Raw genomic sequence first — 16,169 nt, 5'->3', positions numbered from 1 at the left:
CTTAATACTTGACCTATGGGGTCAAGCACTCATGCGGAATTATGTGTGTCATGGTAACACAGTGATTGCACCAATTTAGACAAATAATTTGTCACTTACCCGTCTTCGTCGAGTATTCGCAGATTAGTATTTCAGGCTGCAAAATATGAGAAACATATGATAATAGAGCCTACTAAGTATGCAAGGTAGAGGAATGACCAATGAATGTACATTAATCCTTGCTAGTTCAAGGTATAATAAATATAAATATATTCATCGGAAAAATTATAAATGAATAAAAATAAAGAGACTTAAATACATAAATCTCTCTCATATTCTTGGTCACTGCAATCCCTCCAAGAGAACCACTGTGATAGTTCGATGTTTTTCCTGTCACGTTTTATAAAGGATAAAAGTGCAAAGGGCTTGCGACAGATTTGTTGCTAGGAAAGATTTATTGCATCCAAAAGTGTTAATGTTGCTCTGCCCGAAGGAGAGTGCAAAATATAGGCAACATTCGCTTCGCCCGTGAAAGGGTTTTAATTAATATCCCCAAAATTCTGACGAGCTATTTGAAAAATACAACGCTAGTCTCTATTGAACGCCACCTCTATTTGAGCGCCACTAAAGGGGAGGGGTTGAAAAATAGAGTGTCATGGCGTTCAAATAGAGGTTTTACGGTATGCATCTTGTACATGTCCACTATTCCTATTTACCAAATACTTTATTTTTAGAAGATGAGCTGTCCTTGTGTTTCTCGTAAGCTGTGATTGATGAAAGGGTCCCCGAAATGGTGCATAGAATATCTAGTACATTTTGTGATTTGGGATTTGCTTCACCTATAGTTATTTCATTTGAGGCACACCAATGGAAAAGGGCCCATTTGATACTTTTGTTGATTTTGTCGATAGGCTTCCAAATGTGGAAAACCATTTCACGTACTGTTTTTGTATTCTTACACTAAAAGGTTCTTTGACATGTTCTCTTCAAATTTCTGCATAAAAAAATGTTCAAAAGTAAGAATTAATGACATTTTATGGGTCTTAATATTTTAGTATTTCATCGCAACATTTTAGGTCCACTTCAAATAGCTGTATCTTGAAAACTACTCGTTTTAGAGCTTTTTAACTGAGAGCAATAAACTCAGCATAGTCTAATTGGTCTCGGTGACTTTTTCCTGTTTTGCTAGCAGTGACTAGATGTCTCGTTGCTATGATGAGGCTAAACGGTGTAGGAGTTATGAAGCTTGTTGGTTTTCAGCGGTCGATTTCTCAAATCATTGTTTTACTGAAATACCTAGTCTTGTGGCCGTTTTCCTGCAATAAACTCACTCATAACTGTCAGAAGAATAAAATGTTATATATAATTGGAATCAGCAGAAAATTCTCTATCAGATGGTAACAAAACCTAAAATCCTCAAAAAGTATCAAATGGGCTCTTTTTCCTTGGTGTGCCTCATTTACTATTTGCAGAATCAGTTATTATCTACACAAGCTCAAACCCTGTAAGATGTAACTTTTTTCCCAATCTCTAACTGTTGCCTTGGAGAGACACGGTTCTTATTATAGTGAAGACTAGTTCCTGACAGCCTAGTGCAGGGGTGTCAAACTCATTTTCACCGAGGGCCACATCAGCGTAATGGATGTCCTCAAAGGGCCAGATGTAACTTATAATTGTAATGAAATGTAATCGAATAATATAAAATAACTTAAACTAGTCTTTGATATTAAATAACTCTTGACTTTATTACTTAAAGTTGCAAACAGAACAGTTGCACAGCAAAATATGCATAACACTTGTTTTCGAAAAAAAATCAGAAAAGTTACACAATACCCATCAACATGGGCATACTTTCAATAAAATCAAAAATTGTGAGCTGCTAAGAACATGAATTTGTTGGCATACACACATTAAATCTGCAAACACTAAATAATTGCAACAGCAGCAACACAAAATCAATATGTAAGCAGCAAAAAATCAAAAAATTATTTGCTATTTGCTGAAACAAAGTTAGACTTGCACCAAAGAAATTACAAAATATACAGAGTTTGACTAAAATTAGTGATTTATTACATACAGTACAAAGTTATGAATAATAGTTAGTCATGAACATGAAAATCACGAAACTATAATTTCGAATTTTTCCTCGCGAGTATTATCTTCATAGCATAGCAAATTTACATCCTAATATAACTCAAATAAACTGTCATAAACATGTTTCAAAGAATAAAATTAAGTTCAGTAACTCTGTTCTTGACTTTTCAGACTTCAGGGGCCGCTCTAAGAATGACTATGATCCTATCGAGATTGAATAACTTTTGTCTGACTACGGTTGACAGCCTAAAAAGTGAATTTTTATTCGAGTGTAACGATGCAAATTGACAAAATTAAAAGTTAGTAAAAACTTCGAAACATTAAAAATAATGTTTCAGTTTGATTTATGCAGTCTTTCACTGTCTTACCCCTTCTGAATCTGCATATTTACTTCTCGAGTTGAAAAAAATTGATCGCGAACGATAAATTTTAAAGTGACAGCGATGATTTTCGGTTCAGTAGATGTCGAAATGGGCGTAGTAATTTAGTTATAACTTTTGCCAGAGAGATCATTGAGGTATATATGTACGTTTGTTTGATTCGCCAGAAAAAAGTTTTTCTGACTAATCAAAATTATTCTCATGTAATGTAAAAATAACAACACAAGGAATAGACAAAGTTTAGAGGCAAGATAACTCGCGTTGGTGTGCCTAGCAACGTTATAAATGGGATTAGTGAAAGGATGGGATAAAATGAAGCATTATGGGATTTGTAGTATTAGCGGCACAGTATATACCGCGGGCCAGCTCTAATGCACATTTGATATGATCTCGCGGGCCAATTATGATCACACTGCGGGCCAAATTTGGCCCGCGGGCCTGAGTTTGACACATATGGCCTAGTGTATTATAAGAGATTGTCAAGTGTTCTGATAATGTACAGGAACTAATTATAGGCACAACTATTCAGGAATGTTGAAAGGCAAATTGACACAAGTTGATTGACACAAGTTTTAGGACTTTACGGACACAGTGTTACAATAAACAATGCTCACAGAATTCTAAACATTTTTTCCAGTGTTTTCAGATTTCATTGCAGTTTGCAAGAATATCAAATAGGTAAGTATTAAATACTGTGAATCAAAAGTTAATAGATCATCACACTGAATACAATCAGAAATAAATGCTGGCCTACAAGCTTGACGTATTTGTAAAAGTTTAGTAACAGAACCAGAGAGTTGTGAGGGAGTACCAGAGAGTGGTGAGGGAGTACCAGAGAGTTGTGAGGGAGTACCAGAGAGTTGTGAGGGAGTACCAGAGAGTTGTGAGGGAGTACCAGAGAGTTGTGAGGGAGTACCAGAGAGTTGTGAGGGAGTACCAGAGAGTTGTGAGGGAGTACCAGAGAGTTGTGAGGGAGTACCATAGAGTTGTAAAAGAGTACCAGGAAACTATGAATGATAGTTCTGAGTAAGCACTAATAAATCATCTCAGCTAAAAATACTCTAGCCATAAATTTTGTGTGGAGGAAATAGTTGCTGCATGTTGTAACAAAGGCATTCCACTTTGAAAGTAACAGATCAGTATCAGTGTCTCTACCTACGACATTCTTACAAGACACTACATGTAGTAGCAGTTGGATGTCAAGTGACCCTTAAGCCTGGTTTCCATATCGATTGCGAGACCTCTTCGGTAACTTGCGCAGCAAAACACTTGCGACGCTAGGCGGCTTCTGTTCCCATATAAAGCTGCATTGCTGATAATCGCATAAAAGGTTCGCTCGCCATGCCGTTTCGATAATGGTGTGTGTCCTTCACCTGTACAGTGCATTCCGGAAATGTTTTGCCTGCAGCTTTTTGTGAAATTTGAACAACGGTAAACTCTTGCGTTGACCGCCGGCAACTACCGGTGGTACTCGGCGGTACCCGGTGTGTTGGTTCACATTTCACTGCAATAGCCTGCGGTGCTGTCGCTGGTGCTTTGCGACGTATATGGGAACCAGGCTTAAAGGTCTTAGAATAACATAGAGTTATTCATACTCTAGGTGCAATACAAATATATAAGGGAGACCTTAACATATTTACTTTCGCAATAACATAGTGGCATTCTTTTCAGCACTTTTTGGTAGCCAAAAATTTGTCTTTTTAAAAATTATTTTGAACTAGAAATACTCTGTGAGTATATATACAAAACCAGCTTATAACAAAAATTTCCACCCCTCACATCCCAAACAGAGTAAATGATTTGCAATTCTCCCTTCCAGCTTGTTGAAAGCATACCAGACACGTTTATGATGCTCACATAGCATAAACTGCAAGTGCTTCATGTAGCAGCCACGAATCAATCGTTGTAACTAAACACTCTATGTACAGCAATGTTTTACAACTGCAATAAAAATGTTCATTACAAATCTTGGACAAAGCTGCAAAATATCAAAAACGTGACAACACAGATTTCAGTACTAACGTTCTGGTCACCAGGAGTACAGCTTCGCCACGCTGCCTGTGTCAGAGGGATCAGAGACAGCAGTATAAGTGAGCATGGATGACATATCATCATCACCACTCAGCTTAGTACCCTTCATCTGTTTCTCTCACCTGCCAACAATATTCAATAGAATGCTTTAGCTAAAACAACAACTGCCACAATCCCATGAGCAGAAATTTCAAATAGCAAATCAACTATGCTGACCACTATGGTTACACTATTTTTCATATTTATTGCCTCGTTGAAAAAATTCCAAACAGTTTTGAGATTAATTTGCATTTCTTTCTCCAAAACGATGTCATTTTGAAGACGCTAGCTATATAACGCATATCGCTAATTTTGTAGCATAACCTAGCTTACAATTGACCCCAATAACAACGCTATCATGTGATAAAATCAGGCGCTTTTTTGAGCTCATTTTTCTCGACGTTCAGCCTATTAAACATCCTGTAACAAGCTAAAAGCAATGCTAAATAGCTTATCAACCTTTCAGAAAAACAGATTATTTCGAAGGCTGAATTTAGAGAGTAATGGGTTTTAAGACACCCATCTCTCTAATTCTAGATCGGACTAAACATCCCCAACTTCTGTCCCTAAAAAGCTAGGTTACATCACATATTTATGGGCAGGGCCTGTTGTGTCGTTTGCGACACATTGAATCGTTGTAGAAAGCCTTCAAAAACAAAAATAACTTTAAAAATTAGTGGACCAATCTTTAATTTGAGTACAAAATCGGAATCAGCGCGTCTGATTTATCTATGAACTAGCTGTGCCGCCCGGCATTGCCCGGGTAATAGAAGAGTCTTTGGACAGAAAATTGATTTGTATTTAACATATTACAACAGTTGCCAGTATAACTTTCAAACTACATATCATGAGAGAAGTGTGTCGTGTAGTTGAAATAAATTAAGAGAAAAATAAAAACAACTGTAAAGGTTTTAAAACGTTGTCAAACAACTGTACCTTTCAAGCTAGTAGCCTGGCATATTGCCAATGGAAAACTCCACTAAGCTAGTTAATAAGGTTAGGCTTCCAATGACAGTAAGCCATCACTTTGAGCCTGTATTGTTGTCCAGCTCACGCTGTTCTAATAATAGCTATAGCCGGATTTCCAACAGACGGACTTTGAGAAATATATATATAGACAAACAATGAGAGCTGTTCATGGAAGTTATTGTTTAAAGTTGACTTGCAACAAAATTCACATTACAGTTATTTGGTATCAAAAGATTCACCATGTCTTACTCTGCTGCGTTGTAAGTGAAAAATATGTGGAAATGTAGTTACAAACTCTTTAAAGTTTAAAAACGAACAGTTAATCGCAGCCATCACGAAAATGCTGTAGATTGGAATCTCTTTATTTCAATGACATACTCAAACATTGTGGTTATTTTTTTGACACATGATGTTGTCCCATGAAATTAAAGGCCAATAAAAGGCGCAATATAAAACATCTCGTAGCACTAGTTCATAGATATGCATAGAGTGCATAGTTCACTAGTAGCACTTCGGGTTCTACCAGAAAGTTTATCAAATATAGATGCTCGCTACTTTACAGTTTCACTTTAGTTTGGTCAAATTATCTAGTCGTGAGCTGATCATGTAACCCATACTTCCTGCCAAATAGCGCGAACAATTTCTGAGTATTTTTCGACTATCACGGGTCATCAACAGGCTACTATAGCACGTCAGAGAGTATTCCATGGTGACTTACTGTTCATACATGTAAATACATTAGAATACTGCAAATTCGTCTGAAGTCAACCAGATTAAAAACGATAGTTCTACAGTGGCTTCTATTACTTAACAATCCTTCATTAAAATAAAATTATGAGGTATATTTTGCTAAACAAGGAATTGTTTTCAAATTTGACTAAATGTAAGGACTATTTACTGATCATAGGATGAGGATTTCTTGTTAAAATCTACCAAACACAAAACCATGGTTACCTCGGCGGTATGTACAAATCTGCAGTATGTACACATCTACAGTATGTACACATCTATGGTATGTGCTTCTATGCACTATGTACATACCTGCAGTATGTAAATGTCTGTGGTATGTACATATCTGCAGAATGTACACCTCGGCAGTATGTATACTTGTAAATAGACATGTTAAATAGACATGTAAAAATAACCAAACACAGGCCATCAGTACTACAATAGGAAAGATGTAGTCAATGTAGAAGCTAAGTTGGCTTCAAGCACTGCATACTATTACAACTAGTGTCTATAGATACAACTACTACTAAAGTGCCCATCTAGGGAGCATATAGACTTGCAGCCCAAGTCTAAACCGCGGTTTAGACTTGGGTTTAGAAGTTTAGACTCTTAAGTCTAAACCGTGGTTCCCACATTAGCTGCAAGACTCCAGCAGTAATCTCGTGCAGCAAAACAATTGCGACGCTACCCTCGGCGACATATGTTCACATAAAGCAACGTCGTAGGTGATCACATAAAAATGGCCGCTTGTCATGCCGTTTCGAAAGTGATGACCTTCACCTGAACAGTGCATTTTGGGGAGGTTTTGCTTGTGGCTCTACCGCGAAGGTTGAATAGCGCTGAACTTTTGCGTTTACTGCGGGCAAGTACCGGCGGTACTCGAAGCGTAGGTTCCCATTTCACCGCCGACAGTCCTGCGGTCCTGTCACCAGCGCTTGGGGTGCATATGAGAACCAGGTTCAAAAAGTCCCTGGATGGACTCATGTGGATACATGAAGTCCTCATGAATTTGAACAACGCGTACAACACAATAATATATTTTAGAATCACAAATAGCACTGACTGATGATTTAGAGTCATGCGTCTGCCTTTTTAGTTTGAGTCCTCACTGCTCACCTACTAACAATAACTATAGAAGGTGAAATCAATTTCAATGCACTGATGAAACTCATATTATGAATGATTGCATAAAGTTTTTTCAGCTCAATTTATAATAGCTAGTTGAGTACTTTCTGTAAAGCCTGGATTCCATGTACGTCACAAGCAACGGTGGCTGATATGGGAACCAGGATTATCTTGAAGCCTGGTTTCCACATGACAGCGCAAGGCGCGCAACAAGGCGCACGACGTCGTGCGTAGGCCAGTTGTGATGTGGAAACGTCAATCACGCGACGTACGTACGCTGATCGCAATGATCCAACAGAATGGATCCTTGAGACAGGTGCGCGAGATAATGTATCCCACAATACACCGCTCGACATTTTCAACCTATTCCACAATTCAAATGGAGAGCTGTTTTCCGCAGAAATAGATCTCCCGCACAAAAGAGTAAGCCTGGTTTTCCTATGACAGCGCAAAGTCGCAACGACTGGCTGTTTTCCGAAGAAATCGGTCACTCGTACGAAAAAGTAAGGAAATTACCCACCCTGTCCAATGCAAGCGTGGCGCCTACACGCGTTATGGAAACACTGCGTCGCAGCCCAAGAAATGCATTGCGCACGATCACTGGGCCGCACACGATCATTGCGCTATCATATGGGAACCAGGCTTATCTTTAATGGCCTGAACGATGGTACATAACAACTATCTCTGTTTCCATAACGCGCATGATTCGCAAATTTGAGCTAATCTGCAAGTTAACCGCATCATGGTAACAGCATAAATCCGCAAGCTAAACGAGTTTTGCGATATACAAAACTTTACCGAACCCATCTTGCTTGCAAATAATGGAAAGCGCACTTGCGAATGATGCGCATTAAAATACCGCGCCAGCTATTCTATTTGAAACATTTTCAATACTTTCATACGCCCTTTTTTGATTGAGTTTTACGCGTTTGCGTCGCTAACACATTTGTCGCTAATTATTAATATGTAGCATACAATTCCTTACTTTTTTCAACAAGGTGCCGGAGTCAATCAGCATCATGTCAATGTCCATAGAAACACTTAATTCGCACGGTAACACAACTTACACACAACTTCGAACCCGCATGATGCGCATAGTGATGGAAACATAGTGATTGTAGGTAAGGCAGTGCTGAACAGTAACAGCGCGATGAGTGAGTGTCATTTGTAGCAAGTATCAACCAAATGAGCAAAATATTGATGTACAAATAATACTAATAATATAATGAAATGATGTGGGAAAAATGAAACAAAACCTGAAAGCAGTAAAAGTTTCTAAGGAAAATGTGTGTTGTGTAAACTAGAACACTTCAACAGAGCACTTAATCTATATAGATATAAATATATACTAAATCTCAGTGGTTGTCGTTTTGTTACACCCTGTGTCCAGTCACAGAAATTAAAATCAAGATATGAAAAATCCACGGGCAGCTGAATTTGATCTCAGGACCTCCAGATCTAGAGACGGCAAACTTGACCATTAAGCTACACAGTATACAATGATTTCATTGGGCAAATAATCATTACATTGGTTAAGATGTTGATGCTTGAAGCGCTTGCTTGGGGCTAATAACTAGCACTGTTAACGTTACATGTAACGATTGTTAAAATGGCCCAAAACGTGGGTATCGTTTTAGTAACGATTTTAGTAACGAGCTAGCTTTCCAGGTAAGTTACTCATATTAATTAGGTAATTATTAAATTGTGCAACGTCTGGCATTCTGCTAGTCTTATTACAAATGTGTTAACTGGAAAATCATCTCTATCTCAATCACTGCCTTATGTGTTTGAATAACTTTTACTTGGTTGTTAAAAATTTAAAGCATTCTATGATGCCGTAACTTACAAATCCATATAATCTAGCCTTAAAGTGAGCGATTGATGCAGTAAAGGTCGATGTGAAAAACATTTGGCTACCCTGATTAGCTTTTCAATCAAAAAGCTCTTAGTCACTGCAATGAGCACAATAAAATCGTTGCTAATTACATGTACATTCATAATGATATATAAATAGATAAGAAATAAGTTTATCATTATTTGAGGCCAACTAAAATAAGAACAAAAAAATTCAGATATAAAAATATAAAAAGTTCATGTTGAAACATGTGTTTATAAAAACATAGCCTTTGCTATGGAAGCTGATAAATGTGGTCAACAACAATTGCTAAATACTCTATGAAAAAATGACTGAATGACCGCTGTACGGGCACTCCCGCCAATTCCCCTCTGGGTTTTGGGGATAATTCTTGTGACCAATTTAGGTCTGATGAAATAAAACATTATTGAGAGGCTCTTTATACAAAAAACAAAGATGCATATACACTGTCATGGTTAGATGACATCCTGAAGAACGACTCATTTAAAGAGTGGTCAAAATGTAATAGTTCGAATGGAAATTGAATGCTCAATGGAGTCCATTCCATATTAACGAAGCATTCTTTCGAATTCTCACTGGCATATACACATTGTATAGTGCGGTGATCACCTTTAGGATTTGAATCCTAAAATAGTCATTAAATCGTAGGGATAGACACACTTTTACTCCTAAATAGAAAAAGCTTTCTGAATTTAATAGTGGAGTACTCTAAAATGATATGTCGTATGAGTAGTTATGGGTAGCAGTTAAGTTTGTGTGCATGTACCTATATTAAAGCTCAGTAAACAGTACACAAACCGAATGACAGTTTACTAGGACTGATTTGGTGTTTGAATAAATTTCAATAAAGTATTAAAATGAAATTTACATAAAATAATGATTAAAATAGAATTTACAATCACAATTCTTGTAATGTTACGTCTTGTATTTAACAAATTGATACCTAAACTGCTAAAAACCGTTGTCGAATAGATTTATTAATTGTTTTTGTACAACGTTGATGGGTTGGTTGCCCGATAACGCAATTCTCTAGTGAGTCATTGATTTCATCAATGAATTGTCGAAAAAGTTATGCACTAACGTACTTAGATAGGTGGTGGCATAATAACCAATTTACGATTAGCATACTAAAGTACTAAATTTACCTTCAGAAAGTAGTCATGCAGAGTAAAAATAAACATGGTGTTTTCATGAGCCACAAAAACACCAACGATACTCAGATAATAACACAGAATACCCAGAATAATAAAAGATTCCGTATAAAAATGATTTCATCCGTTAGCTAACATATACATATATGGTCAAATAGATTGATTTGAAAATACAATATATATACAACTTGTAACGGAATAATAAGTCTACTCACGAGGTGCTGCGTAAACATAGCGTAAACAAAGCGTAAACAAAACGCCACGACAATCTTCAGTAGTAGCGCGACAACGAACGGGATGTAACGGTAACTGTAGCTTATCCCTAAAATTCTACCCGTCTATTTATTCTTATTTATTCTTATCTATTCTACCCGTCTAATTATTATCCTTAAAATTCTTCCTCGAGTTAACTAATCTCTAAAAAAACATCTACCGTAATACTTTGTCTAACCGATACAAATCGCCTAACATATTTTACCGTTGCGCTTAATAATCTTACCGACATCCTTAGCTAAAATTTCGCCCAAGTTTTATAAAGAGGAGTAGGCTTTAAAAAACTCGGCCACGCAAAGAAATTTGTTGTGCGCATCAACTATCGACGAGAGTACTCAAATTTTATTTATTCAGCTTTTCTCATATTTCGGTTAAATGGTCTTTTAAACTGTAATTACATTTGGCATTTTTTAACCTTGCATTTTGTACCAAATGCTCTCTTACCAATAGAATCAACAGCTTAATCTATATTACCCTAGTTTGATTTCATTAGATGTAAGGTTTCTGATTAACTGAGAGTTATCTACTTCTTAAGCATTTATTTAAGGAAAGTGCAACTCCAAATTACTTAGTTACTTCATTCAAAATGACACCGCATCCTTTGAGTTTCAATAAGTGATGACGATGAACTCTTTATTGATTAAAAATAATACAAAAACAAAATATACCCCTTTTGCAGGCCAAGATGAAAGGTTAATACTTGAAAGTGTATAAATACAATCTACAGCGTAGTTGTTCCTGTGCAGACTTTAACAGTGTTATAATGATACATATAATATTGTAAAGATAATATAATAATATATACAGAATGATACTTGAAAATAAAGATTGCAGGAGTATTAGATTGGCAATTTTTGAGGTTTATATTCTATCATCTGGATTGAGTGTTGTTAGAACATCAGTCTTCTTGTGAGATTAAGGAGCAAGATGACTGATTTACAGTTTTCTGCCGAGGGGTTAGTACAGGCTCTGGTGGCATCATAGTCTGCACAGAGGTTCATGTAGTGATTCGCTATTTCTTCTTCTATCAAACAAATGTTTCGGAGCCAGAGTAGGGAGTAGGCCATAAGGGCATATACTATTCGCGAGCTGTGCATTCCATTGCCGTATCCATTCATTGTGAATGCAGTCGTTGATCTTGCTTCTTGAAAGATCTTGTGGTTTTGATAGTATGAAGTATAAAGTAGTTGAAGTAATTGAAGTATAGATGGCTGTTGGTAATTTGGTAACATAACATAATATCTGACAAAATGAAAACAGTAACAAACTGTGTATTTATAAAACCATAGTATAATTGCAGGAAAAACTGCACCACACTAGCGTAGCAAACATAATGCATCAGCGGCAAAGTTAGATCCCTGTTGGTAATTTGGTAACATAACATAATATCTGACAAAATGAAAAAATAACAAACCGTGTATTTATAAAATCATAGTATAATTGCAGAAAAAACTCCACCACACTATCGTAACAAACATAATGCACCAGTGGCAAAGTTAGATACCTGTTGGTAATTTGGTAACATAACATAATATCTGACAAAATGAAAAAATAACAAACCGTGTATTTATAAAACCATAGTATAATTGCAGAAAAAATTGCACCACACTAGCGTAACAAACATGATGCATCAGTGGCAAAGTTAGATATCTGGAACAACTGCTATGCAAATGATATACGACTAGCACCGAGTGAATAGCATCAAAATAGCATGAGAGTTGTTTCAAGGAGAACATATAAATAAAAACAGCACAAAAAGCTGTCTAAATATGGATTAATGACTATCAGGAATATTATACATAAATTTAATCATGTATTGATTTATTACTTTGTTATTAATGGATACCATGTGAAACAAACATCTTTACATTAAGACAAGTACAACTAGACCTATGTGTAGTGGTTACCCTCAACATGGCGAGAGCCAGCAGGGTTTACAATTTACCAAAACATTGCGGCAGTCAACAAGGCCTACATAGAATCAACAGTCATCTAAAAACAAAAACAGCATTTGTGATACTTTTACTACACATTTTAGAAAATAGATTTTACTAGAAATTCACATATAGCTCAAGCACTGCTTTATTATAGACAATATTGCATTATATGACCATAGACTTGTATGGTAATATTATTTTTTGTTAGTATACATAGATAACATATTTGACTAAAAAATGTCAATTAAATAGTTTGAGAAAGGAGCATATAAAACAGAAATATTTTTTGGCATGTAGTAGTTATATAGCGAGAAGCATCATGGAGTGTGAGGCGCTAGAAAGGAATTCCATAATCTCACTGTTATTAGTTTTTAGTTATGGCCACTTTTGTGAAACTATTTGCTGGACCAACTATTTTGCAAATATTATTATGGGAATTCCAAATAGCAAACTCCAATTCAACACGTCTAAAAGTTTACATGTAATAAGATTTGTAGAATAGTTTGGAAATCAACCAAAAATAAACGTAGGCAACAGTCACAAACAAGGAAAGCATTAATTGACTTGGTTTAGTCATCAGAAAAAGGGCTAATTATGTGGAAGAAAAATCCATCTCCACATATTAAACTTTTAAATAACATTAAAATGACACAACGCTTTACAAGGTGAAACTGAAAAGTATTTTATGACGTTTATTGCAAGACAGCTAGAGCATCTTACCATAAGGCAAAGCAATAACATGAGAATATTTTCTATCAATTTAATTGTTATAACTGCAATTAATTATTAAATTGCCGGTCTTAATTTTGATAAAAGTAAGGCTTAGCAAGTTTTAATAGCGATTTTCGGCCAAATTAATCTGTCTATTTATGTATAATCCGATCAGATGGGTTGGTTTTAACATATTGCACTAACCTTTCAAAGACTTGGTAACATATTTAAATAGGTTTCTATGTGTTTTGTATCGTTATCATACTTTAACGAATCTTCAAAAAAATGGTTAAATTTGTTGATGAGATTTCGATGCAAGGGTTTCGACGTTGTAGATGAATAATTTTTGTAAGTTGGGTGCACATGCATTTATCATAAAAACTCTCAAACGTTCATTCCGCGCTTGTTCGTGGGATAACTGCATTGAGAGCAAAAAATGTGAAATGCACATTTAATTGGTTGTTTTGTTTCTTGAGCAGAAATAAGGAGTCAAATAAATTCTAACATAAAATGGCTAATACCTCAAAAATAAACCACAATAAAAATACACTAGTAGATGCAAATGTCTGGCTGGGATATTTTGTTGTTATTTATCAAAGATATTTTAATTTACACCGGAAAATAGTTTTTTAATTTTAAATTTTAATATTTTAATTTACACCAGTCTATACATGCTTGCTAAGGTTTTCTTATAGTTTTCTAATTTTGTTACAATCTCCAGTTCAGCGCATAGCCAAAAAACCTGACCATAATGTACAGATAAATAAATAAACTAGAAATAAAGAAATGAGCAAACAAAATAAATAAACTTTAAAATAAAATAAATAAAAATAACGATACAAACAAGGCCAGAATATTTTTTATGAAAAGAGCCGGGTCAATCTGTCTTTCCGTCTGTACAGAGACATGCCAAGAGCGTTAGGAAAAGTGTAAGTGTACTATTATACAGATTAAACTAGCTCACTAAATAAGTAATTATGTAAATAAAAAAATCAATTATAAAAAGTAATTAAATAGCGACTTATAAACAAATAAACAGATAAATAAAAAATCAATTTAAGACTAATCTTTAATGATTTTGGCAGTTCTCAGAGGTCAAAAACAGTTTTACTTTTTATACATACAAAATAAGTAACTATTACAGATATAACATAATATTTAAGGCTGCAAAAAATCTGAAAACACTAAACTATAGAAGCAAAATGCTGAAAAAGAAAACTAGCAATTTGTTTAGTGAATTGAGCTATTATGGAGATGTGTTAGAGAGAAAGCGAATTTTAACTTTTATTGTCAGGTTAAAGAGCACAACTCCAAAATACACTGATATAACTATAAATAGTGTTATAAACAACAGTTACGGTGAGAAGTATCTTATGTTTTATTTATGCAAGGATCTGAGAGAGTTTTCATGTAATTTATTCAAATAGATTAGCTGATGTGCAATGACCTGTTTCTATGTGTCTCTGACACTTGATAAAGGTTACCCTGGTTTTACAGAAAACTGACAATATAATATTCTATAATTATATAAGTCTAATTAGTCGGGAGTTCTCCATTAACTGAAATGCTAACTAGAACTTTTTCACTCAAGAGCACATTTTTCAAGTTGGTTTTTTAAAGGTTACAAGCCTGTAACAAAACAGAAGGGATTTTTTTTAGTTGTACTCATTTTTGTGGTTAAATATACCAGCATTCATGATGACCATGATCCCTGTAAACCTGCATATAAAGAACTAGTGAGTGAAACTCAGTGATTACTTTTTATACTATCTTTAAATACACTCAAGTTTTATCAATTTTAATCTTAAAGCATCCTGACCCTTGGGTATCTTCAAACATCAAAAACAACGGCAAATAATGGAAAAATATTGATGCTTATTGACAAAATTTCTAAAAATTCTTACAAGTTCATCTTTAAGAAGTAAACATAATGGGTAACCCAGCTCTTCAATAGCTCATGATCAGTGACTGACTGGCAGATAAACAGAGAAAGTCAAGTAGGTAGACAAAGCTGATGGATCATTTTATATTTATGGAGTTATTTGCTCTATCCAGTTGCTCAATCCAATTTCCCAAAGCTATTTATCAGTCCTATAAATATTGATTGCAGTAAGCCTTCTGTTGCTTGGGACTTCTTTTATTTTCAATGCAAACTTCTCCGCAGCTTTCATGACAACAATCCATGAATGCATTCATTGAAGGCAATTGTTCCTAATGCATATACATGTATGTAAATCATAGGGCATTTATATGGACAACTAGCCAAGTCTCCAGCGTTGCAAAGGTATTAAAAACAGCTAATAAACAGTGGCAGGTGATGTAATTGCCTGCCGCTAGACATTCGCCTGGCACATTGCCAACGGCTAATTTGAGTATGCTATGACATTACAACATAGCTGAGTCGCTATGCCCATTGAATTTAAAACCCCTGGAATGGCAATCACGTGACTTTCACGTTGATAATAATACGTAGCGTATGCGCCATATTGGACAGCTAATCGAATGCTAGTTCCGTTTGTAAACAAAGGGTGAAAAATGACAGAAATGTACATGTTGAATAGTTATTTTCCAGCTGGGTGTTAATGAAAACTCCTCCTACACAACGTTTAGAGTGCCTTGATAGAAGAAAACCTATTTATAACATATGGAGTGAGATATATCAAATGATAAGTAGATGTAAAATAGATTTTCGTGGACCATATTATTCATACAAACTGTTGTATTACAAATTCATAAACCCAGCAAATGATATATTCTGGCAAATAACAACTGTTCCATTATATTAAAATTTATATTACATATGCATAAATGCATATGGAAAAACATAGCACATGAAGTATTTCGATAAAAACAACGCATAGGTATGCTGCCAAAA

The 16,169-nt window shown here is 35.4% G+C and overlaps 1 protein-coding gene across 3 annotated transcripts in view; it reads right to left on the bottom strand.

The window, feature by feature from the left end:
* LOC137398575 (uncharacterized) overlaps positions 1–10,716 on the bottom strand; it is a 57,400-nt gene extending 46,684 nt beyond the window's left edge. Inside the window, exons 1-3 of one of the 3 annotated variants that reach the window (XM_068084731.1) lie at positions 10,589–10,716; positions 4,476–4,606; positions 100–136 (exon numbers count right to left, since the gene is read on the bottom strand). In XM_068084731.1, the coding sequence (XP_067940832.1) occupies positions 100–136; positions 4,476–4,568 (130 nt within the window). In that variant the 5' untranslated portion in view covers positions 4,569–4,606; positions 10,589–10,716. Of the gene's footprint in view, positions 1–99; positions 137–4,475; positions 4,607–10,367; positions 10,459–10,584 lie in introns of those variants that run through there. The other 2 variants (XM_068084733.1, XM_068084732.1) reach the window with 2 other exon arrangements.
* Between the last annotated feature and the right edge of the window lie 5,453 nt (positions 10,717–16,169).

The sequence above is a fragment of the Watersipora subatra genome, chromosome 6, assembly GCF_963576615.1.
Source record: "Watersipora subatra chromosome 6, tzWatSuba1.1, whole genome shotgun sequence".
NCBI classification, from domain to species: domain Eukaryota; kingdom Metazoa; phylum Bryozoa; class Gymnolaemata; order Cheilostomatida; family Watersiporidae; genus Watersipora; species Watersipora subatra.
The sequence above is the reverse complement of the archived record's forward strand: the minus strand, read 5'-3'. Positions and strand labels throughout refer to the sequence as shown.